This window comes from Gallinula chloropus (assembly GCF_964237585.1).
Source record: "Gallinula chloropus genome assembly, chromosome: 1".
NCBI classification, from domain to species: Eukaryota; Metazoa; Chordata; class Aves; order Gruiformes; family Rallidae; genus Gallinula; species Gallinula chloropus.
The window spans coordinates 43,590,676-43,605,568 of record NC_140085.1 but is presented as its reverse complement, the minus strand read 5'-3'; the positions used below and the strand labels follow the sequence as shown (position 1 = coordinate 43,605,568).

The 14,893-nt window shown below is 38.9% G+C and overlaps 1 protein-coding gene across 1 annotated transcript in view; it reads left to right on the top strand.

The window, feature by feature from the left end:
- Positions 1-14,893, top strand: part of ATP6AP1 (ATPase H+ transporting accessory protein 1) — a gene marked incomplete at both ends in the record, with an annotated part of 53,929 nt that overhangs the window by 31,313 nt on the left and 7,723 nt on the right. Inside the window, 2 exons of the mRNA XM_084267123.1 lie at positions 10,450-10,691; positions 11,316-11,369. Of these exons, the coding sequence (XP_084123249.1) occupies positions 10,450-10,691; positions 11,316-11,369 (296 nt within the window). The remainder of the gene's footprint in view (positions 1-10,449; positions 10,692-11,315; positions 11,370-14,893) is intronic.

Here is a 14,893-nt window from a genome sequence, read left to right as displayed (position 1 = left end):
ATTGGATTGTTGTATGGCATATAGCCTTAGAGACACTGGTAGACAAAACCCAGAAATAATAGTAAAAAAAAATCCAAAAAACCCAAACAAAAATCCACTCCCCCCAAAAAAAAACCCAAACAAACAAAAAAACCAAACAAAAAAAGCAAGAAATTAGTCCTTAATTCATTCTTTCCCTGACAAAACTCCACTTATTTGTTAACGGAAGTGTTGCTGTAAAAGCCATACATGCCATGCATAAAGTATTTGATATTATTGGCGTATTTTGTTCTTGGTCTGCCCTTTTCGTTTTACTAAAGCCTCAGTGTTTACAATTTTATTGAAACATTGCAGCTGTTCTGTGATGGGATTTCTGTTTTAACTCAAATGATTGAGCGACTTCACAGATAGATATTTAATGAATCATAAAAAGCATCATTCTACATTTTAGTGCACTACAGTATGAAAGTTAAAGCCTGAGTATTCTAACAGCCAGGTATCTTTGCCTCTGGGGCTTTCAGCCAAATCACTTGCAAAACCCTGGAATAGAATAAGGAAGCTTTCTTGCCTTACACTGAGAACTACTGCAAGGTGAATGTTGGATCACACTTTGCCTCCTCACTGTTGGAAACTTGTTCCTCCTCCCCAGTGCATGATTTCCTTATGACCTGAATGATATTCCTTGGTACAGCTCTACAGTTTGTCTCAGGATCTGAACTGCCATTGGGAGTAACTAGTTCTGATTGAAACAAATCCCCAGCCAGATTTGCCATTACTTGGCCCTGAAGCTTTTCTGTAGTGAACGAATAGCAATAGGCATCAGGCTGCTAAAGCAATCCCACAGGAGTGCTGGAGGGAAGTTGGGCTTTGTTTTCTAATACCCCTCACCTTGTAAAGTCCAGTTTCCAAGTTTTAATATCAAAGTATCATGGCAAGGGTCAGTAACTACCAGCCACAGAGTTGGCAGTAATACCTAACTGCTGACATGTTGCATGCTTTGGCTCTGTTTTGTTTTAGTTGATGGGGTAGAGACTGGTGGGAGACAAAGGACTTAATGAAAATGAGAACGATGACATGGGCTGAGACTTAACTGGGAGGGTTACTAGGCTTTGGTGGAAATACATCTATTTTGAGACAAACTTGGAAGAGGAAAAAGGGTTTATCAAGAGAAAAGAAAGCATGGTGATCTCCTTCAAAAAAGCACGGATGCAATTTCTAATATTACCTTTATCTAGACTTTCTGATATGTGTTTCATGTACATATATACCTTATAGCTTACATACATGATTATCAGAAAAATTAATTGGAAAATATGCTTGGTTTAATTTCCCTGTCAAAGGGATCCAGCTTGCTAGAACTGATGGCCTTTGCCTTTTGATTCAGCAAAACTAGGAAGATAGAGCCAGGCTCCCCAGACAAGTTTCTGCAGTGCAAGTTCTGGATTTCTGTTTTCTGCAAAAGAGTTGTCACACACAGATGGAGATGCTGAAAGCAAAGAGTAGTGTTGTCACATTGAAAACAGTATTTTTACAGGGAGAATCTGACCATCTGAAAAACATACTGGTATTTGGACTGTGATTTGTTACAGGCAGGCCCGAGAAACTGGAAGAATGGTGTGTAACTTTTTAAAGTTAAAAATTAATTTGTTTTGAAATATCAATAAAAATGTGAAGTGTAACATGTATTGTCCTGTCCACACCTTTTTCTTCAAATTAGGAAAAAAAGGGAGATGGGCTCCCCAGTTTTGTACATTAATGCTCCAAAGTGCTGAAGAAACAAAACAGTAAGCAGAGAGAGGGAGATTTTTTTATCTTCAAATTTTAATTTCCTTATGACTAGCCTACATCTGGGACAAACAGTACTGGCAGCTCTCCTGGCATTGTAACACATTTGGCCCCTGTCTTCACCTTTCAATTCAGTTGCCCACCGGGCCCATATCCAACCTCTGTACAACCCTCACTACATACACGTTTCTTCTTGTTGCAGCAGAGGCTCCTCATCCTTTTGCACATCTCCCATGGCAACTTGGATTTCACATATGGATATAAGAAAGTGGGGAAAACAACCAGTTGGAGTGGGTATTCCCCTTAGTAGCCTAAAAAATAATGTAAAATCTGTAACTTCTTTTTTCTGTGTGGAAGAATTGCCTGAAACAGGGCCCAAAATCTAATATTAAAGCTGGTGAGATTGGCATCAGCAAATACTCCTTGAATGATACATCTGGTAGATTCCTTTCAGGATTAACTCTGTTTTATAATGCAAGCTCTTAAAACATTTTTTCTTTCTCTTTTGTATATTAGATCGAACTGGTACAAGATAAAGACATTCCTTTCATTGGAGTAATTGTATTTGGGCTATTTATCCTAAGTGAAATTTAAGGAGAACGATTAAGTCTAAGAGATCCTTCCACTGCTACTCCAGTTTATACATATCACATTTTACTTTCTAAAATCAAGATCTTTTTTATAGATCAATTCCTTCTCTTCCTTAAGTTAGCAAAAAAAGTTTGGTATAAAAATCTGTTAAAAATCAGAGCAAGAAAGGAACAGGAAATATCATAATTTTCTTCAGAAAATTTGGACTACTGTGGCATTTATGGATGTGCTTGTATGTCCCATACATGCAAAAAATTCTTGCCTCATTTTAAGGCCTTCCAAGCAGAATGTTTATCGCCAAGTGCTGCATCACAGCACCTTCCTCTGGTGTGGGTTTCATCACTTACATGGTCCCTGCTAACTCTCTTGTCTCTGCACCATGTTCATTTGCACAGAGGAGTCACATTCTCTGTAAATGACAGTCAAGGCATCTCTTATACAGCCCAGTGCTGCAAAAGGACAGGCCTCTGAAGAAACACATTTAGCCATAAATACACAAGCTGAGACTACAGACCATGTTTATACAGGCCACTGAACTGAGCAGGATAATAAATATTGCAGCTTTATTGTCCCTTTTAACAGAAGATCTCCAAGTGTTTGGTCATGACTTGGGTACTCTTCACAAGTCATAACAGTACTATTGATTATAAAATAGAACATTATCTTTCACAGTGAGATCATTATCTCTTACAGTGAGACATAAATTTTGACTTTAACATTTGTGTTCCAGCTTCACTTTTGAGAAAAACCCTGGGAGGTGCAGAACACCTGGTAGGAGCTGAGTATCACAGTCCCCAAGCCATTTGGCTTGCTATAGAAGCATGCATGGTTGGACAGGTCAGCCATCAGCTGATAATGTGAGCCAGTAAGCTTGCTGATATGTCCTGCAGGGCACAAAAAGTGTAGCAAATGATTGCTATTGATATAATGTACCACATTTCTGTGCATTCTTTTTCCCCTTCTTTATCAGAATATAAATAAAGAAGGGAAAATGAGGTGAACGATTCCTCTGAGCAAAATGTCACGCTATTTGACATTTATCCTGAAGTCTTGGTTAAGTTTACAGTGGCTTTACATATAAGTGAAATAGCTCAGAATTCACTTCAGTGTAATAGCAAGAAGTGGCCTAATGATTCCCTACCAGCTGCTGAAGTGGAATTGAAAAGGAGAAGGTATAGTGTTAAGGAGGAGACTGTTTTCTAGAAGTTTCTTTTCTTTTTTTTCTTTTTTCTTTTTTTTTTTTTTTTGATGAGGAGTCCATTCCAGATTCAGCAATGCAAACTTAATCCTGCTTTGAAAGCATTTTGCTTGTGTTTTCAAGTATGACCACTTCTCTGGGTCCTCTTGTAAATGCCCTCAGATCTGCGCTCTCCATCTGGATCTACCTATAGATCCATGAGGTCAGCAGGGAAAAGAATGCGATTTCTCAGAAACTCTCCACTTCTGAGTATACTTCCACTCTACACTTTCTGTATATATGTATGTGTCAGTGCACATATGTATGTGAGCCATACAGGTATCCAAGTTCACAGTTCTGCCAAGTATTTCCATAGTTCAATTATGCATGGATTTGGAAACAGACGATCTTTATTTTAAAGCATGTTTCTCTCTTTCCTTGTAACTTAGAACAAATTTTCTATTTTGTGTATCACTGAAGAGAAGTACATTACATATCTGTTTGCTTTTTCTGCATAGACTGGAGATTCTGGTCAGTTTAAAGTTTCTACTTAGGAAAAAAATTCATTAATGTTGACAGGAAATATTGCTGAGTAAAAAATATAAGGTCTCGGCTCTCACAATCCATCGAGCTTATTGTGGTTTATACATACATACAGAAATTGATTATTCTAAATGAGGTTTCTAAATTTTCCTGAATCTACTCAATCCACATTTTTACCTGTTTGGTTTTGGGTTGTTGGTTTTTTGGGGTTTTTTTTTTTTTTTGGTCTTGAGAGCTGTATCATAGTTTTACCTGATGCTTTTGCATTGAAGAGACTTAATGTGGAAGGAAAGAACAAATTCAGAAATTGAATTCTGGTTCTGCTAAGACCTGCAAGTGCAATTACTTGGGATTTGTGAAGTCTTTAGATATGTAAGTTTTACTGTATTATATGCAAATTACAAAATTTCAGGTGATTTAGTATGAACAGAAATTTCAAATTTGAAAAATTACCTTGAAGTCATGATAACTTACCACCTTTAAGATAGGTAAATGAGCAAGAAAGGCGTATTCAAATGAACTTCTGGTAATTCCTGATAAGCTAAGCATCTCCACAGGAAATATTTGGGTGTTTCTGAAGTATAATAAATAGGTCACCCTACAAACATTCCCGGTGGAAAATGTTTAAATATCGCCTGGGTTCAGTTGCAGTAGAGCAGAATTTTTGTCTCCCTCAGTTTTAAAGAATGAAAGTTAAAATTATTTACAGGTAGGTAAGATCCTTCACAACACAACACAAAAGACTGTAGTTGCTGCATCAAAGCCAGCATTTGAGTTTTGAATTTTAAGTTACTCAAAATTCTGTGCTGCTCCAAAGCAGTAGGGTTTTTTTCAGTATTATGCCTAATTTCATATCTTTGTAGGTGATGGACAGACAGTATCTCACATGGTTCACATTTTCTACTGATAAGTTAATTCGAACAATAGGGCTTGGAAAAAGTAGTAGGTAAAATATGTGCAAGTCACTTAGTAGGCAGGAAAATACATCCTACAAGAATGGGCTTCTATAACTTTTCAATTGAAAACTAGGAATCTAGGCTTTAAACACTGTGATGATTCTGCATCCTACTCAGGTCATGCTGAGGTCTAGATCTGTACACAATGTAGGACAAAACCACACAAAATCACAGAATAATTGAGGTTGGAATTGACCTCTGGCGGTCATCTAGTCCAATCTCCTTGCTCAAGCAGGGTCACCTAGAACCAGTTGACCACTATCAGGTACAGTTGGATTTGAACACTTCTGAGGATGGAGACCTCACAACTTCTTTGGGTAACCTGTACAGTGCTCAGGCACCCACACAGTAGAAAAAGTGTTTCCAGATGTTCAGAGAGAATCTCCTGTTTGTCTCTGGTCCTTTCACTGCGCATCACTGAAAAGTCTGTCTCTGTCTTTACAATCTCCCTTCTGGTAACTGTACACATTCATGAGATCCCCGTCCTGAGCCTTCTCCAGACTGAAGAGTCTTAGCTCTCTCATCATTTCCACATAGGGGAAATGCTTCAGACCCTTCCTTATTCTTGTGGCTCTTTGTTGAAGTCTCTACAGTATGTTCATGTCTCTTTTGTACTGAGGAGCCCACCACTGGACCCAGCACTCCAGGTATGGCCTTACCATACCAGTGTTGAACAAAGGGGAAGGATCACCCACCCTTGACCTTCTGGCAATATTTCATCTAATGCAGCCTGGGATACCATTAGACTTCTTTGCCACATTGACGGTTCATGTTCAATTTGGTGTCCTCCACAATCCTCAGGTCCTTTTCTGTAAAGCTGCTTTCCAGCCAGTTGGCCTCCAGTGTTTACTGGTGCCTGGGGTCATTCCTCCCCAAAGGCAGGACTTTGCACTTCCCCTTGTTGAACTGCGTGAGGGCCCTGTCAGCCCACTTGTTCACCCTGTGGAGATCCCTCTGGATGGCAGCACACCCCCCTGGTGTATCTCAGGGTTTCTGCTTGCTCTACATGTGAGTTTATAAACTTAAAACTGCAAAGAACATCTTTGTGGTTACACCAAATTCTGATATGTGCCTTTCAAATTTTTGACCTTGAGCAGTGAGATACAAACAGCCATTGCCTGCATCACAAATCTGTGGTATAGCGTTTTTCAGAAAAAATGATGTATTAAGCAGAGGTGGTGGTGATGCTGTCCATAGTAAGGCCATAATGCTACATCATTTAAAAAATATGGAGGAAAACTGACCTGTTTGCATGGGAAGGAAACTGTAATTTCAGAAATGTGATTATTTGTCCAGGACATGGATGCTGAGTGGCTTCTGATGTCCCACAACCAAACCCCACCAAGTAGTGTGGTTTGTCATTGCTGCTGGGAGCAGCACCCCTGTGCTCAGCACATGGCAGCCTCCTGGCATAACATTTTTAATGATATTTTGCAAAAGTAGACTTTAAAGATCCCTGTTAAAGTGAATTGAGAAAATTTAAGTGTACGTGGAATTGTACTTGGTATCCCATCAAAAGATTTACTGCTGCTATGTTATACCTCATCAGTCAGCCCTTCAAATTCATAACTGACCAGGGAGATTTTTTGACATCCTCCTTTGCAATGTATTTTGAGCTTTTGCCTTGTATATGAATTCCCTACATATTTTTAGGCTCTCTTCTGCATTTATAAAGTGTGATATTAACAACTAATATTTTTTTCCTTCTTTTATTAATAGTTTTTCTTTTCTTTCTTTTTTTTATCACATTCTGTGATTCTGTGAGTCTGTGAACTAGGGTATACACAGAGAACACACTGAGACCCAGAGTACCAACATGACACTAGGCTAAGATAGAAGAAAAAGGGAGTGTACCCTTCCTCCTCCTTGTCTCTCCCCTTGGAAGTACAAGGAGCCCTTCCTCTAGCTGCTACATTAAGATCAACAACTCTACAGAGAGGATGTGGTCATAGATCCACACCATAGGAAATGGAAGGGATCAATGAGCATGTTGAGGTGCACACCTAAACATAGCAATAAAAAAAGTGAAGAAGCACAAGACTGAAAAAAGAAGGCAATACCATCTGTTGAACTGATCTACAAAAATCCCACGTTGGAATGTGTGAAATGTAGCCTGCTTCTATCATTCATTACCATTCACAATTTTAGCCAATGAAAACTTTATTTTCCCAGTATTTTGTATTTTTCTTCTATGTTTGCAACCATTGAATTTATATTTGTTTGTAATTTAAAATATATAAAATGGCCACAAATCTTTTTTGTCTTGTCACTAGCCGTTCTATTCTGCAGCAGCCAACAAAAACCCAGCAACAACACCAAAACAAATGAATAATTTGGATCTAAGGTCTGTTTGCTTTGAAAAAAGATCAGTATGTTGGTGCATCAAAATGTTGCCAGATCAGCTGTCTTTCTCCTTTCCAAGAGAGATGATTCTGAATTAGGAGGCTTGCAGAACCGATCAAAGGGAAGAATTTTGCCTTCTATTGCAGGTTCAGTTGGTGATTACAGTGTTCAGTTCTTGTCTAGGACAATGCAAATTGCACCCTTTCTTTTCTGTATCTTATTTAGTTGGGTCTTGTGATTGTTCAGTGCAGATCTGAGATCAAAAATGTAATTGATAAACCCAAAGGAATAAGACAGTGACTCACACATCGCATGGTTCAGATTAGAATCATAAAATGTGTTATGTTGGGAGAGACCTTTAAAGGTCATCTAGTCCAACCTACAGTCCCCTGCAGTAAGCAAGGATATCTTCACTGGATCAGGTCGTTCATAGCCCCATCAAGCCTCACCTTGAATATCTTCAGGGATGGGGCCTCCACTACCTCCCTGGTTAACCTATTCCAGTGATCTACCAACCTCATATTGAAGAATTTTTTTCCTAATATCCAACCTAAATGTCCTCTTTTCTAGTTTAAAACTGTTGTCCCTTGTCCTATTGCTACATACACTCATGAACAATTCTTCCCCAGCTTTCTTATAGGTACCTTTCAGGTATTAGGAAAAGGTGAAGAGGGCACTAAAAATAGAATTAAATATGGTTTAATGATTGACTACATTGCCATGATGGATTAATTTGATTTACAAGAATTCGGTGTAAATACAATCAACTTCTCAAGGAAGTGTCGTGTAATTTATGGCTTAGTGTGAGATATATGGCACATGGGGAATTATTTTAATTCAGTAAGCTCATGTTTGTGCAGCAACAAAAGAATAAGACAACATGCCAGAAGCAGAGAGACAGGGATGCACTGGGGGAGCTCCCAGCTTCCCACTGCAGGTCACCTGGAAGCAGTGATTGCTGTCTTCAGGTCTCCAGTGCATTGCAGGCTGGGATGTTTCAGAGATCCTCCTTGCAGACTCAAGACTAAATTTTCTTGAATCTCCATGAGGTAATGCATTCTGATTTTGAATGTGCTGAATCACCTCACCCATGGGTAACTTACAGAAATTCGTCTTCGAGCTGAAGGGATGAATACACAGGCTGATTATGGTTTGAGGGCCATTTCTCCAGATGAGATGATGCTTTCAGGCTCCCATTTGGTGTAGTCATCCTGCCTGCTTACAGTAAGGACACTCTGGCCTGCACAGTCCACAACTGTATTTTCAGCCACACATGTGACCTAAACAAAGCAAGAGGCATTGCCTCCTTTCTTCAGCATGGGTAAATATGTTAAAACAGGTTTAATCACAGGACACTAGTGATTTTCTTAGTCCCTGGCATCCCTTCTTTACAGGCAAACACTCCTTTGGTTGTGTGCTATTTCGGAGATGCAAGCGAATCTTTATGCGAGGGCCTCAAGACAAAGTACTGGAAGCAGAGCAATAGAAATAAAGCTCTAGTCTCATGATTATATTCTAATAGCTTTCTTCTTTTTTATTTTAAGATACTTAAACCCAGTCTCCCAAGTTAGCCCAATCACAGTCTCCAATGTAACCTTGTTTTTAGCTATTAGCAGGTGGTTTTTAAAGCCCTCTTTAGATGATATGCTGGGCCCACATAGTGAAGTCAATTGTTAGACAGGATATAATTTAGACTTCAGCTCTTCCTCTCAGTTTGAAATAAAATGATTACATTTCAGGAGAGCCTAAGGGAAGATTAAAAGTTTTATATCAAAAGTTGGATATTTTCTTTTGTTTTACACTCTTCTTATAAAGAAAATGGTATTCATTTAAAATAATACATGTTCTGATGTATTTGAAAAGGCACTACCCTGGATTAAAAAGAAATTCATAAAGTATGCATGCATGGGAGAGGAAGATTGCAATCTTCATTTGAACGTTTAGTCAAAGGTTTTTAACTCAGCCCATTCCGCTTTATCTGTAGAATGTGGTATCTGCGAAGCTGCATCGTAAATAACAGATGGCCCATAGCATGTAGAGAGCTGCAGTTAAGGTGACAAAACCTTCTGGGGCTCCTCTCCACAGGCAGGTTATAAAGCGATATTATAGCCTGCCTTCCAGACTGGAAAATGGTCCTTACCTGTCTTTAAACTTGTTAAAAGTGGTTCCAGGCTGTAGCTCCACATAATTGTAGTTCTGGTAACCCCTGTGATGCCTCTCATTTCTTCTATCCCAAAGTTATCCAAGGGCAGAGGCCACTTGTAGAATACAAAGTTACAAAACTGATATGGGTCTTAAAAACACATGGAATAGCCGAGATATGAACTGAGTACAAAGTGAAGAGTCAGATGTGAACAACAGGATTAAGTTATTGTCTGATAAGGTCAGCTAGCTTTGACTGTTGTTATCAATGGGGCTGTTCTACCAAGGATGCCCTGGGCACATTTGTTAAAAAGCATTATCTATTAAAAGAAATCCCTGGAAACCTCCTAAAAGCAAATGCATATATGCAGTGTAGTCTCTTGTAGGAGTTCACCACATCAGCCAAATTAGCATAGATCTTTTCCAGAAGCCATCAGAAGAGTCTAAATATAACACTGCTGTAGTTAAGTAGCCTGCTTTCATGCCTGTTAAAATTCAAAGTGCAAAACATGTTATTGTTTCTAAGAAGGTGGTCACTGAACTGACAATTTGAAGTTTCCTTGTGATTTTTATAGCAGAAAAAAAAGATTTCTTTCAGTGTATTATTTTGTGGAAAAATAAAATATTCTGTTACATGTTAGCACTAATGATGGATACTGTCTTAAGGCAGGATTAACAACATGGTTTTACATTCATTTGCCTAATATCGGTGGTGTTTGTTTTCACATGTGGACACCTGACCACTATGGGGACTTAGCTTAATACCACCTCGTTAGCCTCCGTGCTGCCACTTAAATAGATAGACAATAATAAATAGTGAGAGGTTGATTGAGAATTTAAGAAGGATGGGTACTCATGGCACAGAATGGTGAAGGTGTGAGGTGATATTATCTCTTACAAAAGACATGAATTGTGAATGTGCTGCTATTGCAGATTTCTCGAAGAACTGCTGTGGCAGGGGAGTTAAGACGACAGTTAATGGCCACTGAGGAAGAAGACGATTTATCATACACTCCCCTGGCTGTGACCACTGGAAATGATACATGCATCCTTTTTTACGCTAGCAATTTCAGCCTTAAAGCCAACAGTTCAGTCTTTATAGATTTAACAAATCAAACGTTTGTAACGCAAAGCGTGGATACTTCATCCTCTGAGTGCTCAGACATCAACACAACGTGAGTAGCACAAGAAATTTCATACTGTAATACAGGTGATTCTGAAAACTAATCAGAAATGGCTCAATGTCGAGTTAATACTAATTTAATGTTCTTCTTCTAAGCCATCCAAAATGAAAAATACAAAATTGGATACTCTTAAAAGAAAAAGGTTGAGTCAAGACAATAAGAACTGTTCAGATGCAGCCCCTTACGGTCACAATTTTTTTCCCTCTTACATGCCTTATTTCCTTGTTTGTTTATATTTGGACCAAACTGGTTTCCCGGTGCCCAGTCTCACAGTCACAGAAATCTCCACTGCCATTAATAAGTTCATAATTTCATCATAAAATTCCCTTGAAGAGGAGTATTGCCAGTAATTCAGCTGGAAGTACATTAATGAAACATGATCTCTGTTTTCCTTTACTTTGAAGCACCTGCTCTTGGGTAAAAAAAAAAAACAACCCACAAAACCAAAACAAAACTCTCTAGAAATATTTTGTCATATTTTCCTGCGTACTGAACCTTTGCTATATGACTTTTGTAATTGCCTATTGATTTAGAATATTCCCTCCGATTGAAATGTCACAATGATCTAATTAAAGCTGACTACTCTAACATTAAAAATCTGTTTCTTATTCTTAGACTGTCATTAAAATACACAAAGCCAGTGAATGGAATCAGCAGCCTGGAGATAAGGTAACTTATGATTTATTCTTAAATAGATCTTTGTGATGTACAAAGCCTGTTTATAAATTAGGAGAAGAAAAAAAAAAAGAGAAGTTATGTGAGAACATTGCTTTCTGTTCTGAGGAGTTTCTACACAGGAGAACCAGAATACAGTCTTTACAGACAATATATTAATATGTTCAGGTAAAGTTCTGAAACGGGGTGTAGGCAAACAACCACTCTGTAAGGTAGTTTGCAACATCTTGTTCTGCTAATCGGATCAGTAGGCTGTAGGAGGACCTCACTGCAGCCTTCCAGTACCTGAAGGGAGCATACAAACAGGAGGGGAATCAAGTTTTTAAAAAAGTAGACAATAGCAGAACAAGGGGAAATAGATTGAAGCTAAAGGAAGGAAAGTTTAAATTAGATATTAGGGGGAAGTTTTTTTACAGAGAGAGTGGTGAGGTGCTGGAACAGGCTGCCCAGGGAGGTCGTGGATGTCCTGTCCCTGGAGGTGTTCAAGGCCAGATTGGATGGGGCCCTGGGCAACCTTGTGTAGATCCAGGCCTGAGGTTGGTGTCCCTGTCTGTGGCAGGGGGGTTGGAACTCTATGATCCTTGGGGTCCCTTCCAACCCATGCCGTTCTATGATTCTATGATCAGGCAGCAGTCCTGTCTCAGTGAAATCTACCTGTGATTTGTAAACAATTCTAGGGACTGAAGTCTACTTGCATGACCAGGGGTGTATTTAGTCATGATGCAGATTACAGTGTACTCTGTCATAGCTAGCTTGTGGCTACTGAGGGGTGCAAAGTGTCATAATTTTTCTGCTCTATGGACAATGACAAGACCACATTTCTCCTACCATGAGAAGAGGGAAGAAAACTTAGGGAATGGTGAGATTTGGGATGAAAAGTTAAAAGAAGAGTTTGCAGCTGTTGCTCTTGCTGGTGGATTCTAGGGATGGGGAAGGGATCTGCTGCTTTTTAAAGCTGCCATACAGCTGCTGGTCCAGAAACATCAGTTCTCTCCTCAGCAGCAGGAACAGCAGTTAAAATTGTTTTCTCAAGCTCTGGCAAAGAAAATGTGGCCCGCTCTTTTCACTCTGGTACCTCAGTTAGTTCCTTAAATTTATTTGGAAAGCACTTGGGTAAGGGAACTTCCACTAGATTAAATTGGCATACATCAGGTGATGAACTGGATGTTTGCTTGGACAAATGACTTTTGCCATCTGAAATGCTTTTGATGTCTCAAATAAGGGAAACTGAAATCCAAGGAAACTAAAGAGAGGAAATTTAAGGAAAAAATGTAGAAGACGATCAGAACTTGAACATCATTTTAGTAGAAAAGCAAAAGAAGCACATAGCACCAAGATGATAAGCACAAATGAATAAATATAATTATTTACACAAGATAAAAGGACATTCTACATGTAGATAAAAGGACCCCCCTTTGTGTTGAAGAGAGTCAGTGATGTGTTTGGAGTTGTGTTTGGAATGTATAGAGATGCTTGTAGTCATTATCAGAGGCCATGATAGGTGGCAAAACCCCAAATATGCTTTATTATTTAACATCTCCCCTCCCCCCGAAGCAACTAGAGCTTTGTGGCAGAACATAATGTACAGATAAGATTGCTGTTAGTGTAGTATTTTTACTTTTTTTACTATTGCAGTTAGCTGTGTATAAGATCCTTGAGACCCATCCTTGGTTATTGAGTCAAGCTTTTCTAGGTTTCAGTACTGTAAATTACAAACAGGACATTTCCCTGAATACCCCAGGGAACTGCAGGAACTTTCCTTTAATCCCATCCAAAAATCCTGTTCTCAAACCAAGACTCTGCCCAAGTTGTGTCTTTCACTCCAAATCACAAAATATCACTTTCTCTGGTGCTACCCTGGTGCTTTTCTGTCTGCTCTCTGCTGCTCCTGTCTCACTCTTGTACAGACACACCAAATTAGTGCCCTGCATTCCCAATTTGCGTCTTTGCTTGTACCAGTGCCAGTCTTAGCTACTCTCCTGTAATCTCTTTCTGAATGAATGAATCTGGTTGCTTCCTACATTTGTCCTGAATGTGACCATCCTCAGCATAATACCATGCTTTCTAGTAAAATTACAGTTCCAAGAAAATACTATGAATCATAAAGCACCTGAAAATCCTATGGAGCATGACACTGTGCTGCTAAACTAGCTACTGTGCTAATTGATAGATCTTAGAGGGGTTGTTTTCTTTAAAGTAGCTTTTGCTCAACTATACAACAGCAAATTGTTAACCTTAGGATGCTACTATAGAAACAAAATGCTTTGGCAGTTGAAACATTTGTCTTAGATTTTGATTGCTGCAGCAGGCATAGGAAGATCAAATGTAATGTTAGTGCTTGCATATGGACTTAATGAGGATTATTCAGATTTATGTTTAGTCATCTGTTTTTTAAAATCTCCTTTTAATTATTTATTGGGAGAAAACATTAATGTGGTTGTGAATCTGAGGTTCCTCTGAAGAGAGGAAATTTGAAGTAACTCTGCAGACAGACTGAGTGTAAATTAAAGGAGAACATTAGTACAAAAGGTGAATGGTTCATGTTTTCTATCTTTTTCTGCAATATTTTTTTACATCCTTTAAACCTCCTGTAGTAAAGGCAGAAATACTCACAAAGTTTCTCTTGACCTGTGCTTCTACTTAAGTACATTATAACTAAATACCAAAATGCATAAACTGTCCTTGAAGTTGGGATAAGAAACTTGGTCTCCACAATATGTGAGGACTTGAAAAGAGAATAGGTGAAGCCCTGGCTGCTGTCATGCCCCAGCGAGTAATTTAAATAGAATAAGCTGGCTGTGTTTTGCAGGAGAATTGGATTTATTCCATTGAGCTAGGAATGATCCAAGTTTTCAATAGCCCCTCAGGGCATTTAGACACAAAAATATTTAAATGAAATATTTTTCACATGTGATGCAGATGCTGAGAAGAAATGGAATAGAGGGATAAGAGGGTGGCTTCCAGGGTAGACATTGCTTGGGCATTTACTGTGTGTTGGCCTGCCTGGGGGAGGTAAAGAGTGATTACTTCCGTGTCACCTTTTTCCCTGTTTCCTTCACTTATTAGGCTGTCTTTATCTCAACAAGTTTCCTCATTTTTGCTTTCTATTCTCCCCTTCCCCCTCCCATCTTCTTGTGGATGGGGAGTGAACAAGCAGCTACATCAGTGCTTGGCTGGATTATCTGTTGATTTAAGAGACTATTGTGTCATTTTAGGTCTCTTTTGGCTACCATAATGCAATATTACATGGCATACAATACAAATAATAAGATATACCCAACAGAAACAGAACAATCCATTGATCTTTTCATGATTCAGGAACACTTTATTCACCTTGTTTATCTCAGCATGTCTTTCGTCAAGAGCTTCTAAAATCCACAGAGATGCATTTCAACCTCTCTTTTCCCCTTCTGGTTCAGTTCATTTTGATTACATTTCTTGTTCAAGATGACTCCTCAGCAAGATTAGAGTATGCCTCAATAAACAGGACACAAGCAGGGCAAGAGGTGGGAAGGAAC